This window comes from Bombus terrestris, chromosome 1, assembly GCF_910591885.1.
Source record: "Bombus terrestris chromosome 1, iyBomTerr1.2, whole genome shotgun sequence".
In the NCBI taxonomy this organism is placed as follows: Eukaryota; Metazoa; Arthropoda; class Insecta; order Hymenoptera; family Apidae; genus Bombus; species Bombus terrestris.
Window position 1 is genome coordinate 1,365,626 of NC_063269.1, and position 23,050 is coordinate 1,388,675.

General features: G+C 34.7%; 3 protein-coding genes across 13 annotated transcripts; 2 read left to right on the forward strand and 1 right to left on the reverse strand.

The window, feature by feature from the left end:
- The first annotated feature begins 97 nt into the window (after positions 1 to 97).
- LOC100644590 lies at positions 98 to 6,396 on the forward strand. 3 transcript variants are annotated; one of them, XM_012319486.3, is made up of 7 exons: positions 111 to 224; positions 1,657 to 1,949; positions 2,037 to 2,439; positions 2,520 to 2,849; positions 2,932 to 3,337; positions 3,591 to 4,230; positions 4,857 to 6,396. In XM_012319486.3, exons 3-7 carry the CDS (start codon positions 2,113 to 2,115, stop codon positions 4,915 to 4,917), a joined length of 1,764 nt encoding a protein of 587 aa, XP_012174876.1. In that variant the 5' UTR covers positions 111 to 224; positions 1,657 to 1,949; positions 2,037 to 2,112; the 3' UTR covers positions 4,918 to 6,396. The 3 variants fall into 3 exon arrangements, with proteins under 3 accessions (XP_012174929.1, XP_012174876.1, XP_012174985.1); XM_012319595.3 differs by having other exon boundaries at positions 2,523 to 2,849; XM_012319539.3 differs by lacking the exon at positions 1,657 to 1,949 and having other exon boundaries at positions 98 to 224.
- Positions 4,996 to 11,074, reverse strand: LOC100646400 (ionotropic receptor 25a). Its single transcript, XM_012319412.3, has 5 exons — positions 10,445 to 11,074; positions 9,187 to 10,319; positions 7,465 to 8,303; positions 7,039 to 7,368; positions 4,996 to 6,946 (listed from the first exon to the last, which is right to left on the reverse strand). The coding sequence occupies exons 1-5, from the start codon at positions 10,569 to 10,571 to the stop codon at positions 6,604 to 6,606; spliced, it is 2,772 nt and encodes a 923-aa protein (XP_012174802.1). The 5' UTR covers positions 10,572 to 11,074; the 3' UTR covers positions 4,996 to 6,603.
- A 1,071-nt stretch (positions 11,075 to 12,145) lies between these two features.
- Positions 12,146 to 22,097, forward strand: LOC100644709 (hrp65 protein). Of its 9 annotated transcripts, XM_020863757.2 has the most exons (11): positions 12,146 to 12,491; positions 13,001 to 13,219; positions 13,412 to 13,713; positions 13,973 to 14,265; positions 14,354 to 14,544; positions 14,849 to 14,942; positions 15,151 to 15,170; positions 16,703 to 20,498; positions 21,256 to 21,311; positions 21,451 to 21,538; positions 21,921 to 22,097. In XM_020863757.2, the coding sequence occupies exons 1-8, from the start codon at positions 12,300 to 12,302 to the stop codon at positions 16,916 to 16,918; spliced, it is 1,527 nt and encodes a 508-aa protein (XP_020719416.1). In that variant the 5' UTR covers positions 12,146 to 12,299; the 3' UTR covers positions 16,919 to 20,498; positions 21,256 to 21,311; positions 21,451 to 21,538; positions 21,921 to 22,097. The 9 variants fall into 9 exon arrangements, with proteins under 9 accessions (XP_020719416.1, XP_048268207.1, XP_003392959.1 ...); XM_048412250.1 differs by having other exon boundaries at positions 16,703 to 21,311; XM_003392911.4 differs by having other exon boundaries at positions 21,256 to 21,538.
- Positions 22,098 to 23,050: the final 953 nt, after the last annotated feature.

Here is a 23,050-nt window from a genome sequence, read left to right on the forward strand (position 1 = left end):
TACGAAATGAAGTCAGATAATTAGACTATGAATGTTTATGAAAATTTATATTTATCAATAGAAGATTCATTTTTGAACACACCACGGAATCTTGTGCAAGAACTGTGCGATTGCCAGCACTTGGAAGGGGGAGGGACAGTGAAGCTTTTAGTAGCCGCCATGTTTTTCTCTGAGTGGGGTGTGTAGAAGAGGCCGGGGTGAAAATCATCTCTCGAGGCATGCAGGTACGTCAAAATTTCCAAATATTTGTTGATCATGATCGAACTAGCTACCATGCTTGTCACGAGTTGACAGTGCGTTGTGTATGAAGGCAGGTTTGTTGTTATTTTGTAACGTCATGCAGTTACTCATTCTCTTGACGAGAGAACTATGACTCAGACAAAATGCATAGCGCAATCTGCAAGGTTATTCGCATTGCTCGAACAAATATCTTTGCCAACAATTCGTAGACAGTCAAGCTGCAGCATTGTGCACACGAATTTACGGTTTGTTTTCGTGTATCAGTACGAGAGACACCTATCAAGTGGACGAGGCTGGTTGATAATACGTGGAAAACTCGAAAATTTTATCCTATCATGCTCGAATTCCTGTACCCGCGTAACCCAATGATAAACGTTTTTGACAACAGTGATAAAAGTGTCGATTCGTCCTGGTAGATTCTGTAGCTTGTTTTTATTTGCGTACGCACTATGATAGCTCATCTCCTGACCACGATGTGGAACATGTATTTTAACTCCACGATCCGTGCAACGTGATTTAATAGTCTCTAATACATGAACGTACGATTCTAACTGCGTCTTAAATTACTAACTGTATTTTACATAAAAATTTTCCAATACTCTAAAATTTAAATGAATGTGTTACAGAACGTGACATTTAAAAATTTAGAGGAGAAATATATGTTGACATTGTGTTATAGTAAAATAAACAAAATTTCATATTAAATGTTTTGTGTTTATTCTGGAGTAAATATTGTTCCCACTTAGGGTTAAGAAATCAGTTTGCTTTAGACATTTAATATATTTTGTATTATATTATATCTATGAAATAAAGAGAATAAATTTTTCAGCAATACTTTGATATTTTATATGAGATCTAACCTTAGTCACCAATTTCTGTTCTATTATGTTTAAATATCTATGACTCATTTTACTTTTTATTTTTTTGTAATATGTGATATGTATCGTTCGGTAATGCTTGTTATTACCAGAGACTAAGTTAGCCAAATTAATCTAAGTTAGTAAAAGTGAGATTTATTATTGACGGAACTTTGTTTCAATAAACATTGTTTTATTTTTGTATTACTTTATATGTTTATAGGATGATATATGAGCTATTAATGTATTGGCACTAACACTTATTTAGATTATATGAAAGTGAAAGTTCTATACAATTACCAGTTAGTGTTGTTTATGTAAGAAATGTGATAACAATAATTTATAGTTTAGTTATGAAGTCTTTTATAAATTTAAGTTTGCTACATATGTATAACATGAAGTTTTCAAAACATGTATTGTAAAGTGAAGAATTATATTTTCTATCGTATAAATAAATGAGAATAATGAAAAAGAAATAACATGTATTTCTTTATTTGCATGAAATATTATTTGCATTCAGAATGTCTAAAGTGATAATTTGGGAATTATAAAATTTCAGTGTCAAAATGGGGAGGAGACTATATTTGTTATCCTTCGCTAAGACCTGCCAGCCTCATTTCCACAAGATATCCACCACCTGTGCACAAGAACTAAATAATTTTTAATATCCACGTAACTGAAATCTCAGGAAGTACCACCATTGATTGTGGGCAACGAAACTAAAAGAGAGAAATTACAAGTAACAAGAAACAAAAGTACATTTATTAATCTAGTAAATGTCAAGGTGGTGGATTCAGTAAAATTGAAACATTAAAGGACAATAATATAATACTGTAACTCTATTGTAAATAGGTAATTTGATTTGTTACTAGCTCTTTCATTAATCTTCATCATACGAACATTTAGTATACAACTGTTAAAATTGATTTGCTTTTCAAGGAGAGAAGATGATCACCCTGGAGGTAGTGAAGTCTGTGAAAGTTCCTGGGTCTAGGAGGAGCTTTATTAAAAGGAAATGAGGAATCCAGCACTGCACCTAGTTGGGATAGCGACGTCCCCTGGAGGAGGTGAAGTGTTTGGTACCAGGGCCGAGGAGGAGTTGCGCCAGTGGCTCGAGGCACGCTTGGACGCACTGGGAATCGACCCCGTTGCGTACTCGCGATTTGTACTCAGCCTACTGCGCTGCCCCGACTCGGCCCTAAGCCCTCCAGAAGAAGCAGTTGGTACAGGTAGAAACGGAGGACGTCGCATTCGGGCCCGACCTAAAGCAAAACTGCCCACGCGAGGAGACACAGAACAAAGACGTGCTGTTGTGCAATGTTTAACAAGTGCTGCTGATAATGTGCGTAATTGTAATTGTTATTATCATTTCATACTTTAAACATTTTTCTACGCGTATCAACAATATATTTTATTCTATAGAAGTGTGGGGTGGAAACGTTGGTCGACGAATTATGTATGAAACTTCGAGACCTAGAAGGAAGTGGTTCAGATGAAAAAGAAGAAGATTTCAAGAAGTCTGATGGTGAAAACAAAACAAATCTAGAGTCGCTTACACCTCGCGACAGAGCTCTCAGATATTACGCGGCATTTCCTGCTTTGCAACCTACGACCTTGAAGAAATTTTCTCAGAGGAAAGATAGGAATTTTGGAAATAATAACAACAACAATAATAACAAAATCAACGGAGTCAACTACAATAACAATAAGAACGCTAGTAAATCTCGCAATAAGAAAACTAAAATGTCCATTGTAAGTATCCGAGATTAAGTCAACTATCGTAATATATTATCAAGGATCATCAATCATTGACTAGTTGATCTATTTGTTATAGAGTATCGATTCACGCAGAGCAGAAGAAAAGCAAAGTTTTGGATTTGCTAAATCAATGGAACGCGAGAGGGAAAAAGAGCTAGAATTAGAATTGGATAAACTTCGATTGGCACAGTTACAAGCAAAATTTGACGAGAGTTTGGAAGCACTTTGGGATTCAGGACCAGGCAATGCACAGGACACGGCTTCGATTTGGGCAGCACCTACGCTTTCTATTCCTTCAGGACCCCTTTGGCCGACAGACACTACCGAGACAATCTTTACTGTATCCACCTCAGATAATGGCTATGCTACTGACACGCCGTATCAGGAATCTATTGTTGACGACTCGCCGCTCATTCCATGGGACATCGATTTAATCAGCATTGAAGATTATGCGGATGAATGTAGTAACAAGAATAAATTAAGTGAGTATCTTAGATACATATAATTTTCCAGTATCACGACATAGTAATACTGACTTAAGTATATCTAACGGATAGGAGATCGTTGTGACATGTAAGTAAATAACAGAGTACATCAAGTTAGACGTAGAATATCTGTGTCGTACTGCAATGTATGTTTTATTCTCATTTTTTGTTTCATATACGTGCAAAAGTTAGTCGCTAACTTTGTTATCTAAATCAATGGTAAGTAAATATTTGACGTATACCATTCCAGAGAGCAATGTTAACTGGTCTGACTCAGCTATGGATGAATCATGGTGCTGGAAAGGGCTAGGTAGTAACATAGCTACCTTGGGCCACAGTCCTCAGACAGGTAGCTGCTTCTTTCCAGTCGCACCGCGTAAAACTCCCATTGGAACACGCAAAGAATCTCGTTCAAATCTGAAGGTAAACAGCCTTCCAGAACCGGACGAGGATTTGCTCACTTCCGCGCGGACACACTTTCGTCCAATAAAGGATGATGGTCAGTGGGCCGATGGGACAACATTTCCTGTGAACAATACTTTAGAGCGGGTCGCGTATCGCAGATCTGAGTCAGGAAACTTGTTATATCTTCCTGGTGGAGAAAGTCCTTACATGGAGTATCGAGAGAATGACTCACCGCTTCCTCCAGTATCTTCGAATTTAACGTTGAAATTCAGGGTGCGTCAATGTGACAAGTGCGTTCAAACCGAGCCCATTCGATCTCCGGTCAAACGCAGAATTCTCTCCGAACAGGATCATTTTCATTATACTCCGATCGGAATGGAAGATACTATTATTCGCGAAGAAGAGAAAATCGAGAAAGATTGCTATACATTGGGTCAGCTGGACTGGGTACGGTCTAATGTACCTCTGCACAATGATAGGAAAAGGTAATAAAGTGTACATAAAAAGGAAATCATACTACGTGCCGAAGGCTTTGGTTTTTTCTTTTTTTTTTCCGTTTTGATCTATTACGCTCCATTGTACTATTCGTCAACCGTCACCGTGTTGGAAAATACGAACGAAAAAACGTTGTGTACCCGTTATTTCGTACTAATATAACAAAATATACACAAATTAATAAGACCTCTCTCATTTGTTCGAATGTGTACGATGTGTACAGATATACAATAAAACCAAAGATTATTGGCTGAACAGTCAAATTGAAAACTGTTATACGTTATGTATTATGTTACTCGAGCTACGAACGTTGAAATACTTTTTTTTTTTGTTATATTTGTTGTTATGTAACCTGAAATTGGAAGATGTGTATATGTATATGTACTTATATACGCGTAATTAATCACATGATATGTAGTACATGTTACGAAATAGAGGAACATTTAATTGAGCAAACGCCTCTTGAGAGATTGGTCTCGATGCATTACTACATCGATCGGGTTTTAATTTGAAGCACGCGATTTGGCGTAACGTAGAATGTATATGGTCCGAGTACTTAGCCGGACTTACTGCAGTTACAATTAACGTTACATATTTAATATGTTTTTTCCGATAGAAGGCACAGTAGCAGTTTCGGATGCCAGCCTCTGACGACTTTGCGTCCGTTGACCTTATGAACTGGATAGATATGAGCTGCTACAAATGCTTTGTGACTGGAGAGTTTGAGGTGTAGCTATACTTTTTTTCTCAAGACGAAGACGCAAATTGTTAACAAAGAAAAGAGAAAAAGTAAAAATATGACATTGGGGGGCCTCTTGGCATGTGGAATTTGTTATGCATGTATCCAAGATGGTGCCGTTAAATGAAAAAAAAAAAAAAAATGTATCCCCCGTTGTCGTTGAACAAAGAGTTAAAAGAAATAAATAAATAATGATTGCAACTCGAGCAAAGCGAGACGAGAGAAATATTAAACGTTCATTTAGATAATTATTATTAATCCTTTGATAAACAAAAGGCAGAAAGAGAAACGGGATGAAATAGAGAAAGAAAAAAAAGGTGTATATGTTTACGCAGCGTTTAACGATGAGGGCGCATGCGATGAAAAAGGAGAGAAGTATGGAGAACGTAGTCAATGAGATTTCGTTTGTAGCTTGTTGATAATTTTATGTGAACTTTTTCGAGGAGAAAGAAACGAAAACGAAAAAAAAAGATATATATATATAATTAGTGCGCTGATTTTTCTAGGAATTGTAGCGTGCAGTTTTCCTTTTTTTGTTTCTCATCTGATGTGCAGGCGTTCACTGTGTGTTTGCATTTGATGCATTGCAGGAAAGAGAGAAAAAAATGAAAATAAAATGTAACTAAGAAAAAAAAAATGCCAAAAAAAAGAATGGAATTAATTTAAAGAAAAGAATAAAGAAAGAGAAGATCAAGCCAAAAGAGTAATATTCGAGGACGGAGTACTTATAAGTATAAATAAAAAGGATAAAAAAAAGTGCCGCACGATATTAAACCGAGAACCATCGAAGTACTATTCTATTTTCTTGTTGTTTTTTTCGTAACTATTAATGGATTATCTTAATTATATCCCCCTAATTATAATTTAACATCCTAGATGATTAATACCCTGTCCCCCAATTCCATCATCCACCAGATCCCACGTTTTAAAGAAACCCAGAGTATCCAATGCTTTTCCAATGCTCCCTCAGAGAGAATATCGGAAAATATTATTGAAAGCGTACATGTGAGGAAAAACAAAAAATATATATGTATATAAAAAAAAAAAAAAGAACCGTATAACTTGAAAACAAAATACTATGCCTACCTCGGCGAAAAAGCGGATAAGCGGACGAAAACGTGAGAGCAACGTTATTAGAAAAAAAAAAAAAAAAAAAAAAACGAATGCCTTTTAGAGCGGAAGGAAAAGGGTGAGTAAAACGTTATTTAAAAAAAAAAAGAAAGAAAAAAAATGGTGATATGTTAAGACGTCGCGAGGAAGGTTAGTTAAAATGACAAACAATGTACGTGAATTGTAATGCGAAGAGAGTGAACGGAATATGAGGGAAAAGAAACGAAAGAATATCCGAATATGTATTCTCTGCGCGAAGTAATGTACGCAAAGGGAGTAACCAAATAAAGGCATTGCAAACGCTGAAGCTCTATGTCATTTATAATTCTGGTCCAGACTTTCTTCTGTAATAAAGAAAATTGTTAATTTTTTAGGTATTTTTGTCCATCGTCTTTTTATGTTTTTATTGAACATTAATCAACGGTAAATATTAAACATTGAGGTGTATGTCTATGTGTAATACACGATGATCGATTCATGAATATCTTTTTTTTTTTTTTTATCACAGACACATTCAAAATCTTGGTCTGAGTTGGCTATTCTGAAAACCGTGCGTAGGCGCTGGCTGTAAGTTGAATCTAAGTGGTTTTACTTGTGTGACTTTTCCTTTGGTTGTGCTGTTTAGATTAATCTTCGTGATCTTCGTACGGTGTCGATAATACCAGTATTCAAAGGCCAAAGTGAAACAAGCAAAAATAATACCTAGAAATATAACAACGAATACTCCTCCGATATTTTGGATGCTTATACCGTCACTTTGACTGTTTTCTGCGTCGCAGTCTTTTCTGTCAGGGTTCTTCTTCCACCATGTGTCCTTTAATTTCTCCAATTTCCTCTTGTTTAGTAGTATCAAAATTCTACATCAAAAGGAAATTAGTGACATGACATTAAATGACATTAAATTACTCGGTAATTAATTTGTTATTTTAGGTAGACAAAAGATGCATACGCGTTGTTAAACTGATCCTTCAATGGCGATCCCTGTTGAACGGCAATCGCGTAAGGCTTCCTCGAAAAATCTTCGCCTACTTGGATCAGGTCACAGTTCGTCATAGTAAGATACTTAATGGTCGTTGAATCTTCTATATAAGCGAACTCGTTATTCGAATCAAGACGCCGAACTCGTCGTAGCGCTTCTTCGGTGGAAGCTGGAAATCCAGCCTCTTCCATGGCTTGCAACATTTTCGTGTATTTGTCACTGACAGGGTAATCCCACACTGCCAAGTTTGCCCTCTCTACATCTGACAAACTATCGTTAAGGCTCATTTCCTTCCAGATGCTAAAATGTACAAGATCAATGCTCTTCATCTTCCTTGATCTTCAAATTATTCAACTTACAACCTTGAAAGTAATCCTAATCTCTTCGATTACTTACTCATAGAATTTCCATTCAATGGCAGCCATTCTCTTGAAGTAAATATAAGCTGAAGAATTTATCACTGGCGCATATTGAATCTTATACTGTTTGCTGAGATCCTCCAACGTTTCGATTGGAATTTCTAGCCTGGACACTGTCAGAAACGCAGCTAAATTCGCCGTGTACGACGCGATGATTATAAATCCGAATAACCACCAAGTAGCAGCGACCAGTCGTCCGGAAAGATTTTTTGGGGCCTCTCCGCCACCCTGTGGCGTCAAGGAAGTCATACAAAACCAGAAACACTCCCTTAAATTGAATTCTCTTTTCTCGTCGTCGTCCTTGTACTTTTCTCGATTGTTCTGATAGCTGTACGGAGACCAACGGTCGAAGATCCACAACAAGACGCTGGTAAAGAGGTAAGCGGCTAGGATACAGAACCAGACCTCGTTCTCCAATACCGTGAGGAATTTGAACAGCGAGCTGGTTGTTTTCGTTTTCAACATCATGATGGACAGACCGACCAGATCGTAGTAAGGCACCGTGAAATCGACCACCCTCTCCCTCTCCGCTGTGACCCAGACCGATCCTAGAGCGATATCAGCTCGTTTGTCGATCAGCTCTCTCATCATTCCGTTCCAACTCCCATTTGGATTTAAACTTCCATATCGTCTGTCCTCCGTTTCTCGTATTTCGTACTGAAAGCCTACCGTGTCTTTAATCTCGTCCAGCAAGTCGATGCAGAAACCGTAATACGTGCCGTTTTCTTCATTGTACATCACAAATGGCGGATGAATTATGGTGACTACACGGTAGCTCTTCACCGCTGTGGTATTCATCACGTCGTTATTCGTTATCTTTAGAGAAAATGCAATTAAATTCGAATTGGGTCGATTAGAGAGATAAATGTAAAAATTGAATTATTAAAAGACCGGATTCTTTCGCAGGACTGGAATGGTTCTGTAAAGATATTGTGTTTTCTCTGATAATAAGACCTCGATGAACGCAGTTATATTTTTATTAGGCTAAGTAACGATGATATCTCGAAACGAATGGATAAGTACCTACTCGATGCATGACTCGCGAATGTCAAATTGCACTTACGTAGTTGAAGGGTTTCGCGTTACATATTGGATAAACAAATATAGTTGCATGAACTATTTCCATTAGCGTGCGTCGTTATCAGCAATAACGGTAAATAAATATAACGATTATATGTCAGGGGCATGACTATCGCGATGGTTAGCCGGATGGAGGTCACGACTAAGAAATTAAATTTCCTCTTTATAATTCATCAACTTAAAATACAAAAATTTAATTATAAGGATATTTTAGCACTCCTAATTTGAAGAAATTTAACGAGGCATTCATCTCTTTAATTCGATCCATTTTATTTAATCGTAATGTAATTTGTAGTGATTAATTCTGCACGATATTACACTAGAGCCGTGACATTCGATTATCGAACAGATTCCTATCGTCGCGTGACTCAAACACACCATAATTTTTTCTTGCTGATCAATAGACTGACCTAATCTTCCTTAGAAATATCACGTGCACAGTTTATCAGTTCGTCTGATTAATTTCTACGCTCTCTTCTGGATGTTGAACGAATATACACTTTGATACTTGAAAAATTGAAGTTAAACGCGAATGCTTAAAATAACAGGGAAGAAAAGTAAACGCAAAGAAAGGAAGATATCGAGAAAAGAAATTGATATTCTGTATACGTAAGCTTACCTGCAATGGTGCGGAGATGCTCGCGTTCCAAGATCCACTATCGATAGTGTTTGAAACAATGCCATCTTTTATGTCCACTAAATGAATGGACATCTCGAAGTTGGCCCGATGTTCTCCATTCTTCGATCCCCATTTAATCCCAGCATAAGTCGGTGTCATGTTTTTATAAGTTTCCTTTAACCTATTAAAAAAGTTCACCTTCCTTTCTGGAGTATTAGTTTTATCATATTTGTCACATGTGATATGCCGAGGTTCTATTGGCCATTCTCCGTCATCCAAGGCCGATTTCATTGCCCGAACGCCTAATTGTATTAAATCATAATAAAATGCGGAAGAAATAACCGGTTTTGACAAAGACGACTCTATCGGGCTTTTCTTGTTAAATTCTGGCTTCATGAAGAGGATGTTCATATTTCTACACTCGCATCTCGGCCAAACGTTAAGTTGCGGTGTCAATAAAAACCAACCGTACTTTTTGCCAGTAAAGTTTAAAGCTTCCGCCGCTTCCAGAGCTATATTGATGGTATTTTCATCACCAAGAATGAAATAGTTCACTATATCCAAATCTCGTAAACGAGGCAACTGTGTTCTCATTTCCATTACTTGCTGAGAAGCTTCGTTGATCACGTGTCTTGTTGGCACGTTCAACAACAAACTTTTATATTTATGATCCATGACGAAATTATGATCGTACAGAATCGCAGCGTTTGTTATGTTCAACTGAATACACAATTGTCTGATCGCTTCTGGTATTAAGTCTGTCGGAGGCATCACTTGAATCAAATAGGATTCCTGGTCTGTGTTTAAGTTCCTCCAGTATAAAAGATCTCCTTCTTGACCGTATTGAGCGGATAACGTGGGGATTCCCAAAGCAGCTGTGAATGAGTTAGATATCTTGGCCCCTAAACCGGCTGTCGTCGTGTCTATAACTAAATCTGGAACTCTGGTTCCTCCTTCTTTTACAGCCGAATCCCAAGGTTTGCAGATACGATCGAGAGTATCGTTGACGTCAGATTCATTCACTTGAACGCTCCAAACTTCGCCCAAATAATTCGGGTATTTTTCTTTGATTGTCTCTAACGCCGCTATTATGCTACTCTTTGCTACTTTGTTGGCTTCGTCGTTAATAAGATCTAGGGAGAAAGACGGTGTAAAGAAAAGATTAAAGTTAAAATCGTTGGAAGTTAATGGATCTGAACAGATAACTTTAAAAATTCAGAGATTTGAAAATTGAGAGATTCAAAATTTAATTACTCACAAAGATTAACAGCTCTTGTCTTTGTAGACCCTCGATTGCCCACGACGTTCCTCTGCGCGTAAACCGCAGATTCACCGCAAAATTGGAGGAATCCACACACGGCGATCGTAAATCCCACGAGCCTCATTTCGAGAATACAGAAAAACTAACTCTAATAATAATCAGTTTTTAAGGCCGCCTTTTACAAAACCTCCATGATTCGTCTTTTCTCTTTTACATTAAATTTCTTCTCCAATTTCTTCGAAAGTTATTCGAAATGATTATTGGGTATAAGAAAAAATACAGCGTTAAAATTGCAGTTAATTTCCTTGCGATAAGTAACCGGCCGATAATCGGCTTGGTTTCGATCGTGTACGTGATGTGTCTCGAGATGGGGATATTGCGTGCGGAAATCGGTCAAGCAACTGAGGGTAGTCTCGAAACCCATAGCCAGACTTTCTCTCCATTTCATTTGTGTTTGCCCATTGGTTGCCGCGGGGATGACCCAATCAATTCTTCCTATCAACGCAACTTGACTTTTCGTTCTCTTTCGTTAGTTTTTCGACAAAATTCTCGATCGTCGTTCGTCTTACGTTGCTGCGAAAGGAGTAGTAGACGCGTACGATGTCGAATTACCGCGAAGAATTTGCATGTCGTACATCGCGTGCCATCAGCTCCCGTTATCTCGTAATTGACCGGTCGACTGTTAGTTTTATCTCATTGTGTATATATGCACACACGTATTGTTGAAACTTTCAGTTTGATGTGATATCGATATTTTCGTGACTAACGATCGTGATCACTTGATAGAAGCGATCTGCATTCAATGCTCGTTTCTTACTTTTGTCCGTTTGTCTCTTGGAATGACTGCAGCTTTATGTCCGCAAGATAGGATCGATCTAATTTTGATCTATCTAACTTTCCGTTCTATGATTCCGTAAAAATGTTACGTTCTATCGTGACCACATTCAGTTACATATTTCTTGATGAAACACTGTTTTCGATTATGAAATAAAAGGTATTTTATAAGGTACTAAAGAAAGAATAGTCCAGAAAGTGATATATTTATAGTATTTTAGAAACAAAGTAGAATGGAATTTCTGACATACATAGATGTTCCCTGGTAATATACTCTACCGAATTCTTTCTATTAATATCAAAACTTGTATAGCTTTTAGGTAGACAATCAAATGTTAGTAACTTTGAAAGAAAACAATAGGCAAGCATAGGAAAAAATGAAAGTTTTAAACTCTAGCAGTAACAACAGCGCCTAATCAACCGCTGACTTACATGCGACTGCTGGCGCGCTTTTCCGAAATAATCAACAAGCTAAATAAGGGTCGATAAAGTAGTAAGTATGAACATGTATCTGAAACCATCTTTATCTACAGTTGCAATTGTTACATTCAATTTACAGCGTACACTTGGGTATTTACAATGGGAACGTAAATGATAATGTTCTTTCCAAGGAGTAGCTTTAAATGCCCGTTTTCGGGCCGAAACTGAGGTTTCTCTTTTCATACCGTTGCTAAGACGTTTTCGAACGTCAAAATCCTGTTAGTGTTAAAATATCACTTTCGGTTAATCTCATCTATCATACATCCATTAAATGTTTTATCTGTCTGAATTAACCAATCAAATGTAATTCCTACTAATGAAATAACCAATTATGTTCTTAGAGAAATGTACCCATAATGCACCGAGAATGGAGCTATATAGGGGAATTGTTCCTCTGCTCTCTGGCTGCCATTGGTGGATCACCAATCTTACCACTTCGTTTTAGGACGCCATTTATTTATCCGGAAAGTCGAAAGTGAGTCGAACTGTTTCACGACGGAGTTTATTCTTAATAATTACTGCTTGAAACATCTGAGCGATGGCAGGAATTGAAACACCTAAAGTAATACAAGAACCTCAGAATATTTCTACAGAAAATAGTAATGAAAATCCACGGGAACGGAATCCTCCGGGCGATAATCGCAATCCGCGTGGTCGAAGAGGAGGAGCACGTTTTTCTGGTGGACGCGGTGGCGGAATGAGCGGAGGAAACAGATATAGCGATGGACCCGTATGAAATAATATATATTTCTTTTTATATACATTTAAAAAATATATTTTTTGTTTCTATCGCCATTTTTGCTATAAACTGATGCGTAATACATACTACGACTGGTTGTAAACTACTAGCTTTTTAATTTATTAAACGCTATTATTTATAACTATAATCTCTGTTTGTATTATATACTTAGTTTATTGTAATGTTGCGACTAAGACAAAGTTAATTTTTTTATGATTCAGTACACATAGTTGATTATATTTCATATATTACTACATTACTATACATTACTATATTATTGCATATTTTACTATGGCAAATATAATTTAAATAAAATATAGAAGTACTTGAGTGATTATGTTAATATTTCTCAGATCGGTGCATCTCAAATTTTGCGTATTATACGTTAATAATTCTATCACTATGAGTGAGCAATATTTACTACCAGTAAATGTTGCTTTTCTTTGCCAGAATTTCTACATATTAGAGATAATTAATATTGCTCTTATTTTTATGGTTAGGATCGCATAATGGAGCGAATTATGAGTATTAGTGGACCTACGCATGATTTGCCACCTCAAGAAACTATAGAAAAAAAATTTAGTGGTCGTAATCGTCTATATATTGGAAACTTGACAAATGACGTTACAGAAGAGGAGATCCAACAGATGTTTCAACAATATGGTGAAACATCTGAACTTTTTCTAAATAAAGAGAAAAATTTTTCATTTGTTAAAATGGTAAGTTCAATAAGTTTTGTTTTTTTTCTTTTATAATATTCTTACATAAACAAAATGATTAAATTAATTACCGTTTGATAAAAAATGATAATAATGTTTGGCTGTTTTTTTTTATGATGATACGTATATTATATACATATTTATATACATATATACATTGTTAAACTACAAAATAATCGTTATTCTTTACAGGATTACAGGGTAAATGCTGAGAAAGCAAAACATGAATTAGATCGCAAAATGGTTAAAGGACGTGCACTTAAAGTTCGATTTGCTCCTCTTGATTCAACAATTAAAGTTAAGAATCTTACACCTTGGATTTCAAATGAATTGCTTGAAAAAGCATTCAGTGTCTTTGGTGAAATTGAACGTGCTATAGTTATAGTAGATAAAAAAGGGAAGTCCAGTGGAGAAGGAATTATAGAATTTTGCAAGAAGAACTCAGCCCAACTTGCTTTGCGGAAATGCACAGAAGGATGCTACCGTCTAACAGCGTATGTTTCCAATATAAGTAAAAATTCAAAAAGTCTGTTAGCCCAATGCCACGCTTGTTTGATGTATTTTCCTTATCAACAAGTGCCTAAGTATTAATAATATTGGGGGAAAGAAAAATAGTTCCCAAAGGAAGCATAATACAACAGATGTTCGTATTGTGTGCTGAAGATTGGAACACAAAATCTTATATTAAACATAATTATATTAGATAAGATAAAGAAAGCTCTTGAAGATTTACATGAGATATTTATATTATAGGTCTCCATTACCTGTGATTGTTGAATTATTTGAACAACAAGATGATATAGATGGTTATCCGGACAAAAGTTTACCCCGAACTACTGAATTTTTTAAAGCTCGTGAAATTGGTCCAAGATTTGCAGAAGTAGGAAGTTTTGAATATGAGTATGGAACAAGATGGAAACAACTTTATGAATTACGTAAACAAAAAATAGAAGCAATAGAAAGAGAAATGGCAATCGAGGAAGAAAAATTGGAAGCTCAAATGGAGTTCGAACGATGCGAGTTCGAAACTAAGCGTTTAAGAGAAGGTAGATATTTAAAAGCATTAAAAGATATTGTTTTGATACATATAACATAAGCAGTGTGTCCTCATAAATTGGTTTTGATTGATTATAGAATTGCGTATGCGCGAGGCTGATCGTGAGAGGCAAAAAAGAGAATGGGAAATGAAAGAAAGACAGGCTGAAGAACAAAGAACACGCGAGGAAGAGTTACGAAGGCGACAGCAAGAAGAAATGGCAATGGCTATTAGAAGACAAGAAGAGGAGCTGCATAGGCGTCAACAGGAAAATAATTTATTTTTGCAGGTAATTACTTCATACTTTCAACAAAAACAAATTTCAAGATCACAAAAAATTTCTGTAACAAATGAAATTTTTAAAAAATTATTTGAAAAATACGTGCATAGGTTACATCATAAGACTATTACTTCTTATGTATTTCACAATGTATTTATTTTCTTTTATTTATTATTAGCATTTATTATTATTATTATAGAGGCATAATGGGGGCATATTACGTACTGCTTATGATGATTTCGGAATATGAAATGTTATTAGAATATTCATATTTCTTACTAATGTTTAAAGTTATGTTTCTTTTTTATTTAAGGGACAAGCAATGAGAGGAGGCGGAGGAAGTGGAATAGTAGGGAAAGGTTATGATCCCATTAGTAACGATCGCGATGGATTTGGACAACCTGATGGTAAGTCTGAAAATGTCATTTTTTATAAATTTTAAAGTTTTTCCAATCTGACGCATATTTATTTATTAATATATTTGAATTGAATTAGTTCTTTTTGAAATAGAAAATGTTTATGAAATATGAAATGTGTATGTTTTTATTACATATAAAATTTCTATACCATAATTTGTTAAAATTATTTTTAATTGTAAATTTTACTTTATTATAGGTGGAAGCAACATGCCAGTGGTAATGTATCCCATTAAATTATCATTTTATATATATATATATATATATATACAGAGTATTTCCGAATTCGTGATACAACTGGAAAGAAAGTGATTCCTAACGTAAAAGTAAGTCGGAAATATACAATAAAATTTGTTCACACAGAGTTCCATTTTCGAGAAAATCGAGTTTGAATATTTTTTAACTACGCGTCTACTCAATTTTACGATCTTGGAAACATCCTGTATATATTTTTCACAAAATATTTGTTTTTTCTTAAAGTATTTCTTTGATATTTCATTTATGTGTATTTCCATTTGGTGATACTATGAAACATTATTATATCTATATACGGGAATTTTTTGTTGGAAAAAAATTGAACTATGTTCTTGCACGGTAAAAAAGTATTATTAGTGAACACTTTCGCAAAAAACATAAATGAAAGAACTTTAAGAGTATTCTCATGAAACATGCTTTCCAATATAACAGGATTTTAATATGTGCAACGAAATCAGTTTAATATCAAATGTATATCTCACACTAATAATATTAATTAATTGGCCTGTAGAGATGTATCAATGGGCACTAAAATCAAATTTTTTACTTAATTTTCTTACGACGTAAAATAAGTACTTAATTGTAAATTAATTTACCTAATAAGAAAAACATATCACATGTTATGTTTGAAACCTTTTATCTACATTCATATAATAATATATCGTGCAATTTCTGCTAGTCTCCTCGCTATTTACGAATACGAGTGACATGTTTCCTATTATCTGTAACAAACAACTATTGAAATATGTCACACTTTTTATTTTTCTCAAACTTGGCGCGGCTTCTCTAAAAGTTTTATTCTATGCTAATAAAAATATCTTAATGCATCTATCGCTCATTGGAAGATTTCATCATGGTGGAACACTTATTAATATTCAATGTTATGGAATTAACCATTGACATTTGGAAGCAATAAATATACAAAATTTTGAAGAAATGTTAGGGAATTTTTATTAATTCTATGTAGATAATGCAACATACAAGTTGCATAGATAGATTAAGGTTTTATTGGACGAATTCTTCTCTCTATGCTTAAAATTTTTAGTTTTTGATTGTACTGCAAGTTCAGTACGTTTAAGCAGCGATCGTTTATTTCAATCTACATCGTACGTGACTAATTTCTGAACATCCTAATTTTTATCCGTAGGTTATAATAAATAGAATCGATTTTTTTTAGTTTACAAGCATTCAAGCATTCTCCATCTGCGAACAACATCTAACATTGTGTTTTCCCCTTTCTTTTCTATGTGATTTGACGAAAATTGACGATGACCTGTGCTGCTGACAAACATGGATGGGCGCCCTGAACCGTGAAATGTATTTATGGTACATCCAAAATTTACAAAACACCGTTATTCACCGTATTAAATGAAAATCATTGGCATTTCGGTGATATTGTCGGCACATAACTTTCGAATCCATTGACCTTAAAATATTATTGTGCTTTTGCTCTACACGTAATAATTAAATTCATTTTTCTCTATAATGATGATTAGGATCCAAAGACATTTATGAATGCTTATAATAATATGGATCGTGGTAGTCGTGGGGTTTACAACGATGATCGTAGTCAAATGGATTTGAGGGATACGAGGGTCAATATGGGTGGTAATAGGGGTGGTGGTCGTGGAAATAGTGCTGGTGGACGTTGGCAAGGTGGAAATGATCGTAATCGTCAGAATGATTATCCTAATAAAAGGAGACGCTATTAAAAATTGCAGAATTAAAATAACTTCTGTTTCTTTAATCGATTGAGAAGAATCGATAGTTTGCATTGGTAGTCTTCACTCATTTTTTCCAACAACGTTTGCGACCGATCATCTTTCTCACATTTTATATCATAACATAGCGTTTTGGGATAAAAATAGTAGCATTACATCTTTACAAACATTTTTCTTTAATTTCTTCTTATTATTTTGTCTTCAAATGTAAAATCTATGTCCGTTTTATTGGAAATGCTAGCAGCAATAAAAGCTTAGTACAGATTGTTGTCTTCGGGACGATCGTCCAAATTATAGAATCTACGTTCTTCATTACTTTGGATGAATCACTCCACATTGTTTCAAAGGGTTGAAATTCTCTGGGCCGAGATAGTTTCTCGACATTACTTCAATAAGCAAGTCTAAAATATCTTATCGATGATGAGAAAACAGTCGAAATCTTTGTTTTATGAATGTTACGTTACGTTAGATCGGTCTGTCTTATATAACGTACAGTCATTTTTAATGCTCTAACTTTACCCATTTCTCGAATTTAAAAGAATCTTAATACGATGTTCTATGAATTTTTGACTAATTTTTCAATTTTTTGAGACCGATGAAGTGTAGATTAATTATAAATATATAATATATTATGCAGTGTAGTTATTCTTTTACGAATATAAATTTGCGAATATAAAGTATATTCATTTTAAAAAATACTAATTTGTTATGAATTTGTTATATGTATTGTCAAGTTGCGAAGATTTTGGCAGGTATTTTTTTTGACCGAATTGTAAAAAAGAAATCAAAATACTGTTAAAAACATTGATTAGCAACACAATCATATCATTTTTAATGGTAAAGGAACAAGTTGAGTTGCCAGTAACACCGATTTCTAAAGAAGAGAATCGCATATAGTAGAAAAATGAACCCTAAGTTGTCAATAGTAGAACAGTGTTATTTCATACATTTTTGCCATGCTAACATATAAATAGTAATGTATAATCTCATAGGATTTTACTTCATGAAACAATATGTAAATATTACAAATAATGTATATTAACTTTTATTGCTACTGTATTGTCATAGTATATACTATATACCATTCATAGTTTGTCATTTCATTTGATCCAATAGATTTCCAAAGTGAAAGTATATACTCTGATCGTATCTTTAGTTTTGTTCTTTATGATTATAAAAAAATATGAAATTAGCTTATAAGCGAGAAGTGCGTTTAATATTGACTGATACCAATATCAAAGTAATTTGGTAACTTACCTTTTTAAGAACAAAATAAAATTGCACAGGCGTATATATGTGTCTGTATCAAAGATTGTCTCTTTTACCTTGTACATTATCTCTATTCGTACATATGTACACGTAATCGTACTACTTATAGGTGATAATTAAGCGAAAGTATTTTGACATTGGTATATCTGTTAAATTTCTCGAACTTAAATGTGAGTTGTGAATTTCCTAAAAGAATAGGGACATTCTAATTAAAATAGAAAGTAATAACAGTATTATTTTTTGTCTTAAATAGCGTTACAAAATATATCTCTTTTCAAATGAATTTTCTTTTTATAATCGTTTGAGAATTCATTTGAGATAAATGTTAATCATTAAAAGATAGTAAACTTTGTTATATGAAAATGCTTGCAACATATTTGCTTGCCTCATTTTGGCAGTAAGATCGACATTTTCATATTGATGTTTTAAATAAAGTTATAGGCAATTAAGCATAATGAAAAGTATATTTGTTTAGAGAGAATATAAAAATCATGGTGAATGTAATATAAAGGAACTCTCTATTCTGTTTTTATTAAAAATCTATTATTTTTAAATATCGCCGCATTTCTTTCAGGAAATCTTCAACATAAATCTTTTAATAATGTGAGTTTATAGTACAAATTTTTATTATGAAAATATTTTGTATTTTTTCTATTCACTTTTTATATGAACTATAATATTTGCCTTTCCTTCGGAAAATTTTGTTTAATTAAAGATATAATATGAAACGGAAAAATATATTTTCATAAAATCTATTTTAAATGACTTGCATTATTCTTTAACCATATTTTGTCTCTCTATCTGATTTTAATCCTACGATATAACTATTATATAAATTGTGATTGACAAATTTCCAGTCGCTTTTCAGTTCATTTATTATTATTGTATTCTCGTATTATAATAATCGTTACTTTGTAAACATTGCTAGCTGCATATAACTTGGTTGCGTTGTTACTCGCCTAACTACTTGTTAATCACCCGGCGGCTGGGTTATTAATTTAGCCGTTGCTAACTATCACGAACTATTTCTGGTGTAGCATCGTTATGGTCCTTGTGAACAATTTTCGGTACAGCACCATTGTGCTGGCCTTGAACACCCTATATATTCTTTTGGTCGCTCGACCCATTAATGCTGTTCCGAACATCATTGTACTCTTTGTGGCCGCTCGACCCTTTAACATTACATTATCGTCATTCGAGGGCGGTACTCTTCAGCTGTAATAATTTTTTATTGCTGTATCTAAACAATTAAACGACACACCATCTACGGATTATCTTCCTGAATTGAGAGCACTGAAGAGAGAACATTGATACGATGCTTTGAATTCTGGCTATTAATTTCCGACTATATCCTCTACTATACGACTCGCTGACTCACTCGTTACTTGAACCGATACTTTGGGTATTGGCAAATATACTAATGGGTATTTCGTTCCTTCGAGTATATTCGCAGAGATGAGAAAAATAACCAGGCAAAGGAATGCGCATCTGATCGCTTACTTCTGACAGACCCGGTATAATCGAAGATAAGCGCGTGTAAAGAGGCTGCAAGGATCGCATATATAAATATAGCAACGGATAACGGTGAGCGATAGAGAATAGTACATATTTCTATGTATTTTCCTTGCTCCTATTTTGTCCTGTTAACCATTTCTTCACCTCTGCATTTATACCTCTGCCGGATCAAACACGGAGATTGTGTGTTCGTTTCCGAGGATAAAGGGCGAGAGAACGATTACGATAATGGACGGCGATCCCTCCACTAGCTGCTTAAGCACTTGGAGCTGCTTCGATCGTACATACGTCTTTACGTTTGTCAGCGGAGCTCGAACTTGATGTCAATGATAACCGACCTTGTCTTCCTCTTATCACGCGGTTTATGTGATTTGTAACGGCGATTCGTCGATTACAGTACAGTCGTCTCCACTGTATCGTCACTGTCTCTTACTACACAGACATTACGTGCTTTTATTAAATATTAAATATAACTCGTACACTGGCGAGAAAACGTCGTTTGTCCCGCTTCTAAGTTGCGACGAAATAGAGAATATGGATGTGTAAACTCGAACGCGTGGAATCGCCGAGCGAAAGGAATTCTTTTTCAGAGAATGAATGAAATTCTTTTCTGCTCCAAATGGAGCAGAGCCTCAATGTCGACGCTCGCAGCGTAGATCAGGGCACGCGTTTCAGACGATCATCAAACGAGAGATACATTGTAAAGTCTGCAATGTATCTATATTTCTGACAGAAGAGAGTCTGCAATTACAAGATAGGCTTGCGTACTTGAAACTACTGGTACGAGGTGAGTAGATTTTGTCAAAGTGTTATTATGCATAATTCTGTCTTAATCTTCGGGTGGGATATTTATATAAGTATATATAATTTTAATCCATATTTTGTCATTAGTCGGATATTTAAAGCGCAGACGTTTCATATGTTTAAACATATTAATCTTTATTTATTCGATATTGAATATATAAATTATATTGCAGCCATTAAGCAACTCTATATTTTTAAAGGAATTAATAATTTGTAATCATTGCCAGCGAAGTTGAATTCATCGTTAGACTTCAAAGTTAGAAAACGAATAGGAAATTATAATACAAAGTGGTTTATTTTTGTTAATTATATGCACCCAATATGTGACTGACATCATTTTCAACCGATAATAATTCTAACGAAAATCTAATCATTCTGTTATATAATTATTCTGTAGGAACTTAATTAATACGAGGAAATTGTCTAGCCTAGACGGTGTTTTTACCTCTGACAACCAAAATATGCTCGTATACCAACTTTAGCGAAGGTTGTCTGGGTTCATTATTGAAATCTAGGCTGATAACTGAAATTATACTTACGTAAAATATGCTATTTATATCTAACAAGATATACTCTTGAACTTTAAGATTCTGAAGGAATTTTTAATAACAATCACATTACTGATTTTATTTGACTCACATGTAATCTACGTGTAAAGTGCATTAATTTATTACGTTCTATGTTAAAACTCGGTGCATTGTTGTTATGTAATATATTTATATTACTTTTTATGTTTACAGGCGCTTATAGCAGTTCCTGGCTGAGGAAATGAATAAAACGTATTGAAAAACGGAAAGTAAATTTGCACAAAAATCATTACGTATCCTTAAAAATCAAACAAGAAATCATATAAAATATAACGATGAAATATTAATAATAATGTATCGATTATATAAAATTTAAGACTTGGCATTATATATAATATCTATTTACAGATTTTTGATTGCATCTGTTAGTACGCATCCCGTAGTATTGGACATACAAACGAAAGATATGCGTGTAAAAGAAGTTTAAGATCATAAGGTTTGTTTCAGTTCTCTCCTTATTTTTCTATATTAACGCGTTGAATGCCACCCTAGTTTTAGGGATTACCCGTGCCGCCACGATGAATTATTTATTATGCGATACATATAACGTTGAAATATTACCTACAAGAGATATGTTACTGTGTATAATCGTCAGTAATGAATTTATCTCACTGAGGTCACCGGTGACGCCCGTGGCATTCAACGTGGTGTTAAATTGAGATTACGTTCTTTTAGTAAAATTCCTTTCTGACATGATGACAAATAATTGAAGAGAGATTTCAATGACTGACCCAACGTGTTCTGAACGTATTGCTCTGAACATTTCAATCGACTTAACATCTACACATAGCATTAACAAAATATTTTTTCTTTCATAGGAGGAAAATCTACGCGTTAAAAGTCGTTTTCTTTATTGACACCATGATGGACGCTTCATTTTCCGGAGACAATTGAGCGAGCGATGGCAAGAGCGCAGCAGTGATGGTTATTTCGATTACAATTTTTCATACTCGCCAGATTGTATGACTTTTAATATAGTCTCTTCGAAAACTGCATTAATGTTGTAAAATTAATGCACCATTTCACACAAAAAAAGACTCCCTCGTCCTCAGACGCAATTTATCGCACGTAAAACTTGCCTATTTAATAAATAAATAAAAAAAAAAAAAAAAGGAAAATAGATTCTAGAAAATAGAAAATAGAATACATTCTGTAAAATAGCTATTTTACTTGGTTTTAATTTGTATTGTAAAACATTGTTATATTTGATGAGAAGTACAATATAATATTATTCGGATCTTAGACTGGTGTTAGATTGGATTTCGTTATGTTTATTACGAATATTATTCCTGAATGTTAATTTCAATGTTTTTAATGGGACGCCACAGCGTATTCGCCTACGTTTGCAGTCAGATATTTGAGAAAAATCTGGTCGGTATGCATATACCATGAGTGGAAAAATCGACACGCTTCGTTTGCCCTTTTCGTTGACTCTCGTGGTAGGGCGGCGTGACGAGTCACTTTTTGCTATGGCACTTTGCATAAAATTCGCAGAATTCGTCGGCCAAAGAGTTCTCGTTTAAAAGAATTACGCGTTCCATCCATTCCGAGGTGTTGAATAAACGATGGTCGAATACTCGCGAAAGCAAACGAATTGCATCGGGACCAGCGGCTATCCAGTTAATACAGCGATTTCAATTAGAGTGGCAGCGGCATGTCCAAAGTGTCACCGATCGGGATATATATTCATAGAAAATATGTGAATTTTGTCGATGAAACTGGTATCCTCGTTATACTTCTCCTCTCCATCGCTGTCGTCATAAAGAATTATTTATCGAAAATTCGCATCTCATTGGCCGTTATCATGGTATTAACCGAACGAAAATTGCACTGGAATATGTTAATATCTGACAAAATGAATGTTACGTATATCGAATCTGCGAAGTTAATTTCCGGCTAATTAAAAATAAACAGTTAAAACTCCACGTTTCGATATACATTGGCTTAC